We start from the raw sequence: 7,659 nt of genomic DNA, 5'->3' as shown, positions 1-7,659 counted from the left end.
TAATTTAAAAAAAAAGTTAAAATAGGCAACACACAGATACGTACATACAAACATCAAAAGACATGTCAAGATGTAAGACAGACTTTTTTTAAGCAAACAAAAAACTCTGGCTGCTACCAAAGGTAGATCTAAAGGAAACTGCCTTCCCAACTCAGTTCTTTCACTCATTTTCTTATTTAAAAGAACCACATAATGTAAATATGTGTGTGTGCATGTGTGTGTGTGTGCGTGTGTGTGTGTACACACACACACACGCACACACATATTTATACATATATACATACACATTCAGTAACAAGAACACCCCCCTCAGAACCTATCAAGAAGGTTCTGGGATAGATTTTCCTTCTCAAACCATTTATTCTTCGGGTAAAATAACAAAGTAGTTCTTCACATATTGATGTAAAGTAAACAAACTGCCTGCCATCTTGAAAGCTCCAAGCCCTCACATTGGTTTAAAGACCCCATCCACTTTACATGACTCGTAAAGATGAGCCCAGGCCAGCACCTCTCACTAGGCCAGCTTCTTATCTAATAATAAAATCCTCACTCTTCCTCTCTCATAAGCAAGCCCGTACACCAGTTTCCCCTCTCTCTTAAATGTGTCAGGAAGGGACATTTCTCCAGCTTTGGGTGATGGTAGGTGCAGTCAGTAGCTGAAGCCACCGCCTCTTCCTCCCTTCCTTCCCTCCCTCCTTCCAGTCCTCACCAGGGGCACGGCCTCCTCTGTCTGGTGATCGTACCAGTTGCTCCAGGGCTGTTTGCTCCCACTTTTCTGTTGCGGTTGACGACACATGACAAACCTAACCGCACGAAACCAAACCCAGATTTTTCTCAAGAGATGTTCTTCTCGGGAACAAATAAGCATTCTGCCTCCTTCCTCAGAATAGCTGGATGTTTTAAATGGCTTCTCTCCAGATTTCTCATAGCTTCATTCTGCCCTTTATTCTTACTCCTTTAAAATGATTAACTTTGGGGAATTCACATGGTGGCATCGTCCTTGACAAGTCCTCTAAAAACTATTGGGTCAGCTTAGGCAGAACAAGAATACTTTGTGACTATATTTTCCCCTCTACTTTTCGTACCTTAAAAAAAAGAATTTTGCTTCTACCTTTTAATATACAATGGTAAACAAATCCTTATTGGAATTTCCACCGTGATAAGCCAACCTTAGGCTGAACTGGACAGCTGGGTAACAACTAACCTGAGACCTTTCTCTGACATTTTCTGCCCAGTCCCCTACTACCGCCCACCGATTCTATTCAAGGACCTTCTATATTGTGTGTACATGACTCTCCAGCAGAGATTAATACAGTGATAGATGTGCTGATCTCTGGCACAGAATACCTTGTCTGATTACCAGCACTGGCCAGTTAGTCACTATTTTCTTCCCTTCCTTTCCCATTTAAAACAGTGAAACCAAAACCAAAAAGTGTTCTCTCCTCAAGATGCAGAATCACAGAGTGAAATACCCAGAGGTCAAAGGTGCCGAGACCTCCTCCACACGTGCCTGTCTTGCCTTCTCCCTGAATGCTGTGGGCACTTGATTCAGCCTGGGCATTCAGGCAGGAAGACAGAGATGGGCTTCCTGAGGGGGTTGGTCTGGGAGCCTTTGAATCACTAGCAATCAGAGAACCCAATTCACCGTGATAACATCAAACACCTCCTCTGACCCTACACCCGACCCCACCTCTCTAAAATCTGGGATGGGTGTTTGTGCGGTTAGCTGTTTGCAAGTGGCCATTTTATGACAGGAAATGACCAGGTGGTGTTAACCCTTTCCTTACCTCTAAGGAATATGGCAAGTCTGCCTATGCAGATTTCTATAGCATTTGGGGACCAACCTAGGGAGAGGGTGGAGGGAGTTTGTTTTTAGAAAAAGAGAAAGGGTTAAATACTTCACTGAGAAACTTAATGGGCAGATTTTTTAAATGATACAATGTGTCAGACTGGTGATATATCTTTGGAATACTAATAAAAAATTTTATTAATGCTACTTTAAAAAATGAATTTTAAGAAAGTAAATTACAGGGAAAATAGAATATAACCTACATTTGGTGGGGAAATTTTTGCCTATTTTTCCAAGTTTAACAAAATTAATATTTTAAAGTCCAGGTTTAAAATACTTTATATAAATGAATAGGTTTTTTTTAAAAAAACAAAACAAAACAAAACAAAACATGCTTGGTGTCTACTGTGGATATATATGTATACCAGTATATATCTCTATACATATGTGTATATATATGTGTGTGTGTGTATATATATATGTATCCAACTTTACTTAATAATATACTGTACATATACACCCACCCTTAAACTTGTACATACTGTATATATATAAAATGGCCACATTTCTTACGTGTGTCTGTCCCCGGAAGGGTGGACTGATTGTTTTTGGATGTCTGCAGCTGTTACCTTGAAGGATGCAATTTCATCTTTCATTTATTTTTCCCCATCTAGACTGTATCAGGATAAACTGTAACTCCAGTAAGTTTTCCCTCAAGTTTCATTTTGTTCTTTAAAAAAAAATACTGACTTTATTTTGTTTACTGTTTTATGAGCTGTTTTTTATTTGAATTATTTTTTCTTTTAACAATGGAGTTGGGGGGAGCTGGGGCTAAGAAGATGGGGAACTGGGTGAGGGTGAAGGTCTGAGTGTGGTTTGGGGCGTGGTTTCTGGGCAGGTCCTCTCTTTTTCCTTGCATTTGTTCTATATGAAGAAAAGAAGGCAAGGGCACATTGAAATAGTGAAAAATCAGCTTGGAAAGATCATTTATTGTCTTTGGGAAGTAACTCTGAGAGTGAACAAAAAGCTTTAGGGCAACCAGCATGCACTTCTCCACTACCGAACACTTCAGAAAATAAAAGCAAAGTTCTTGACCCAGAGGTGGCTGCCAACTCTGACATTTCTTTCCCGGTGTTTATCACCGTTAGGAGCTTCTAACAGGGTGGGCAGATCACTGCTACTCGTGATAAGCCAATGCTTCAACCAAAGACTTGAGACTGGCTCTGCAAAAGGAAGAATTGTAATATGATTTTCACCTTCTCCCATTCAGATACCCTCGCTCTTGAAAAAGGGTTCTAACAAGGTACAGGATGAAAACGTCTCACGCATTTCTTCCTGTTCATTAAAAGTAAACACTAACTAGAGTCAACTTAGAAGGGGAATATGAAGATAAATAGAAGAATAGGCACAAGAGAAAGAATAGGCCTAGATGATGAAAGGAAAAAAGGAAGACATATGCTTGGATATATACTATAGCATATTATATTAGGCTGATTAATACTAACTACTGTAACAAGCAATCCCAATGTTATAATGGCTCCATAAAAGAAGGGTTTATTTCTTGTTCAGGCAAAGTCCAATACTAATTGGGCATTTTTCCCAGACAACTCTCTTCAAAGAGGTAATCCAGGGATCTAGGATCCTTCCATGAGGTGGGTCCACCATCTTGGAGTTCATTACTTCTGGCTGTATCCATAGGGAAGAGAAAGAGAGCGAGAGAGCTGGAATGGTGTGCAGTAGGTCTTATTGCCTTGCTTGGAAGTAAGAAACATCATTCTATTCATATTTTATTTGCTAGACATGACTCCATCTTACTTGGGAAGGAAGCTGGGAAATGTCTTCTAGCGCACTCAGGAGAAGAAAAACTTGGATTAGTTGAATATCTGGCATATGTAATTTTCCATATTATCTCATCATTTTTAAAATTCTTTCCTTGCTAGGGTCTTTCTGTTGGAACAAAAGGAAAAATCCAACTTCTACATTTGGTTTACTTGCTGATTTCATCCTAATAAGTCTTGTATAGGTGCTAATTTAAAGTTCTTTCTTGGTGGAAGCTATATTATGGGCATGACAAACTAATAAAGCCCAATTCTACTTTTGGTGGGGTGCAAATGTCCCATCTAAGTTAACACAAAAAGAAGACATTGAAAATATTGATATAAGCAACTACTTCCAAAATGAGTGCTTTATCCTTGGCTTGGCATCGCTAACAGTTATTTTAAGCAATGCCCTATTTTCTGTGTCTAAATATTTCTAATTAGCCAGAAATTTGTTATGATATTTAGATCATTAAAAGCCTAATTGAAATATCCTTTCTCTCCAAAGCCTGGAGTTTGCTGTTCCTGTTTCTTCTTTTTTTTTTTTTTTTTTTTTTTTTTCAGCAGCTTTATTGAGGTCTAATTTTCATACCACTACATTTACCCATCATAAACTTACAACAGTTCAAGGACTATAATTAAACTTATAAAGTTGTCCAAACATCACCACAATCACATTTTAGAACATTTCCATCATTCCCAGAATTTCCCTCCTGCTCTTTTCCAGCTAATCTCTGCTCCTACCCATGGTCCTAGGTAACTATTGATGTGCTCTGTTGCAATAAATATGCCTTTTTGGAAATTTAATGTCAATGGAGTTACATAAATTGTTATGTAGTCATTTGTGTCTTGCTTTTTTTTAAAAAAAAATTTTTAATAGCATTTCTATGGGAATTTTTTCTCTTTCCTTTTGCACTGGTTTTCAGAAGGAAATAAGGTAGAAACTTAGCATGAAGGTGGAAAGCCTTGTATCCGAAGCTACATCTGGCATCTTCTAGCTTCAAAGACTTATTTGGAGAACAGGGAACTGAGGCGATTATTTTATCAGGATATCAGGATTTGCTTTTGCTTTCTCTGTCCACGCTTTCTCATGAAGTCAATCCTATATATTCTGTATGATCAGCCACAGAAAGTCATCATAAGACAATTTCCAGGATTCTCTCTGTTGGGAAGATAGTGACACAGATGACAGCAGGTTTTCTTAATCTGATAAAATATTTTCTATTTTCAATCACCAAAAACAGCATTGAGAGGAAAATAAGTCAGCAGAAGTATGTTCCCAGCTTTGATCACAAACCATAGAAAGAATATAACTGATTTCAATTTAATACGTATGTAAAGAATCAAGATTAGATGTTGGAAATTATTTTTAGGATTTTCATAATAAACCTTTACCATACTAGGAACATTAATAGTGTTGGGAATATAGTATCAGAGACATAATACAATGTTCACTGGTTAAAGTGTTTGACTAGAAAAAACCAACACACATGGGTCTTTTAAAGTAATCTAACAGCTTTAGAGCTAAACAATGTAACCATGCATCTAGGGTTATGCAGAGTCACAAAGTAAATATGGCACATTTTTTCTGAAGCTAATTTTAATTGTTAATCTCAAGTAAAAGTTTAAATTGAAACCACATCGATAAATTATGCAGAAGAATGCAAATAAGCATGAATGTTTAAGAAAAAAAGATTTGAATAAGAATTCAAAGACATTTCATTTTTATTGTGTATCTTCTCTATTTCATCCCTGGTATTATTGGCATTTAAGTGGAAAAGTTTGAGAAGACCATGCAATTAAATTTGGAGAGAAAAAGGATGTACGTGATTCGAACTTCTAAGCCCTTCTTCTTATTGACTCCCTGTCAGATTTCATAGCTTGACCTGTTACAGGATCTCAAGTTGTTTCTGTAATAGGTGTGCAGGTCCTTACTCTTCCTTGATTTTCAACTGTGAGAGTGTTTGCACCCTGGGTTTGAGAGGGAGGGGTCTTTCCCTCAGCCTTACCTCTTGCTGTTATTTCAATAGAAGTCATAGGTTACCTTGCTTAATTTTAAAAACAGAGCTTCTTTTTTCCCCCTTGAAGGGAAATACTGAATTAAATTTGAATCAAGGTGGATTGTAAGTTTGTGAACTTTTCTAGTTGTTCTTTTTTAGCATGTCAGTCCTTTGAAAAGTCACTCGGGTAAAATACTGAATGACATCAGCTATTTTTTTCCCCTGTTCTCTGTTATAAAATATTGTTTTTTTCTGGGAAATGCCTATTTCCAAGGCATTCTGTGACACTCGTTAATGGAGACAAGAGCATGAGAAAGCAGGATGATCTTCCAGCATCCAGAGAAAACCGTGGGCCATGAGAGAGAACAGTGATCTTGAGGTGGAAAAAAAGCAGTTTTCTTCTAGCCTTCTTCCTTTTGGTTTTGCTGTCTGGCCCTTTTGTTGGAGACTATGGCCTAATTCCATGCCAAGCATTTCCTACCAAGAAGCAAAAACAATACTCTAATCAGCCTCTGTATCTTTCTCCCTTTCTTAACTTCTCTTTTTTTTAATAGTTTGTCTTTTATCATGATATCGATGATATATTCATTATTATTCATTACAAATCCTACTACCCCTGCTTTCCAAATCCTCTAAGAATACCACACCATAAATTCCTCTGTAGTTACTATCAATAAACATATATTAGAGAGTGTGCAAATCAAGGTCTTTGGTTGAATCAAGGTCATTGCTGGATTTGATTCATCTGGCAGAAATGTATTTGAAGACACTTAATACATATAGTTCTCATTTAGAATTTATTTTTAAATTGCAAAAGAACAACAGAGTTGGCAGCCATCATGGTGAATTGAACTCTAGGGTGACCTGGAACACTGGTAAAGAAAACAGGGCTGGCTGGGTGCGGTGGCTCACGCCTGTAATCCCAGCACTTTCGAAGGCTGAATAGGGTGGATAACAAGGTTAAGAGATCGAGACCATCCTGGCCAACATGGTGAAACCCTGTCTCTCCTAAAAAATACAAAAATTACCTGGAGGTGGTGGCAGACTCCTGTAATCCCAGCTGCTCGGGAGGCTAAGGCAGAAGAATTGCTTGAACTCAGGGGCCAGAGTTTGCAGTGAGTCGAGATTGTGCCACTGCACTCCAGCCTGGTGACTGAGCGAGTCTCTGAACAAACAAACAAACAAACAAAACAGAACTCTTTTCTGGAGAATTTCTGGAGGAAATGACCTGTTCCTATGGTTCTGGTTCCATAAGGCTGGCAGTAACCTAAGAGGCATGCAGTTCTTAAAACAGGTATGAACTTCTCGTTGATGTGATGAGTGCACAAATGAAAGTATGGAAAATGGCTTTTTGTCTTTGACCTTGTCTGATTGTGCCTTTGCCCTATGACTTCCTAGCCCCTAATTTATTCTATTCCTTTCAAGCCACGTGCAGTATGAATGAATATAGAGAACTAATATTACTTAAATATATGTATAGCTTGAATGAATTTAGTAAACATATATTAATGAATTTCAACTTTTCCTTTCTTTTTCTATCTTTCCTCTCAAATGCTAATTCTTCTGTGTTGTGGCCATTTTCCTTATCTTTCTAACATGGAGTGTATATGTGGCATGGGAATTCTAAGTTTGTGTAGATGCCTGATTATTTAGGTATATGTAACAACATCTCTCTCACTAATTGCTTTGAACCTAAAGACTCACTAATTTATCTGTGACAAGGTTTATTTTTTTCTTCTTAGACACAGAGGAGAAAGGAAATAGAGTGCTACAAAAAATATATATTGACCTTAAGACACTCAAGTACCACAGTAGAGTTATTTGTGTCAGAGAATAACTTTGACGATCTTGTCTATTTTCCACATACCCTGATATCTTTGATTCATCATAGAGATACACAGTAATCTCAGAGATGTATGAAAATAACATCACAAGGATATGATATCTGCAAATTTTATCTCCCAAGGCTGCTAGTGTTTGAGTATCTCTCCTCTTGGGCTTGCTTGGATAATTCCTTCACCTCTCCCCTCCCCTCCCCTCCCCTCCCCTCCCC

General features: G+C 37.9%; 1 protein-coding gene across 16 annotated transcripts in view; it reads left to right on the top strand.

Moving 5' to 3' along the window:
- The window catches only part of LOC108304386 (neurexin-3), an 827,297-nt gene that overhangs the window by 651,992 nt on the left and 167,646 nt on the right, over positions 1-7,659 (top strand). For 12 of the 16 annotated variants that reach the window (XM_037738482.1, XM_017528526.2, XM_017528522.2 and 9 more), the window contains one exon: positions 2,464-2,490. The exons of the other annotated variants lie outside the window; for them this stretch is intronic. In XM_037738482.1, the coding sequence (XP_037594410.1) occupies positions 2,464-2,490 (27 nt within the window). The remainder of the gene's footprint in view (positions 1-2,463; positions 2,491-7,659) is intronic. 16 annotated transcript variants of the gene reach the window in all.

The sequence above is a fragment of the Cebus imitator genome, unplaced genomic scaffold (genome assembly GCF_001604975.1).
Source record: "Cebus imitator isolate Cc_AM_T3 unplaced genomic scaffold, Cebus_imitator-1.0 Scaffold54, whole genome shotgun sequence".
Lineage (NCBI taxonomy): Eukaryota > Metazoa > Chordata > Mammalia > Primates > Cebidae > Cebus > Cebus imitator.
The sequence above is the reverse complement of the archived record's forward strand: the minus strand, read 5'-3'. Positions and strand labels throughout refer to the sequence as shown.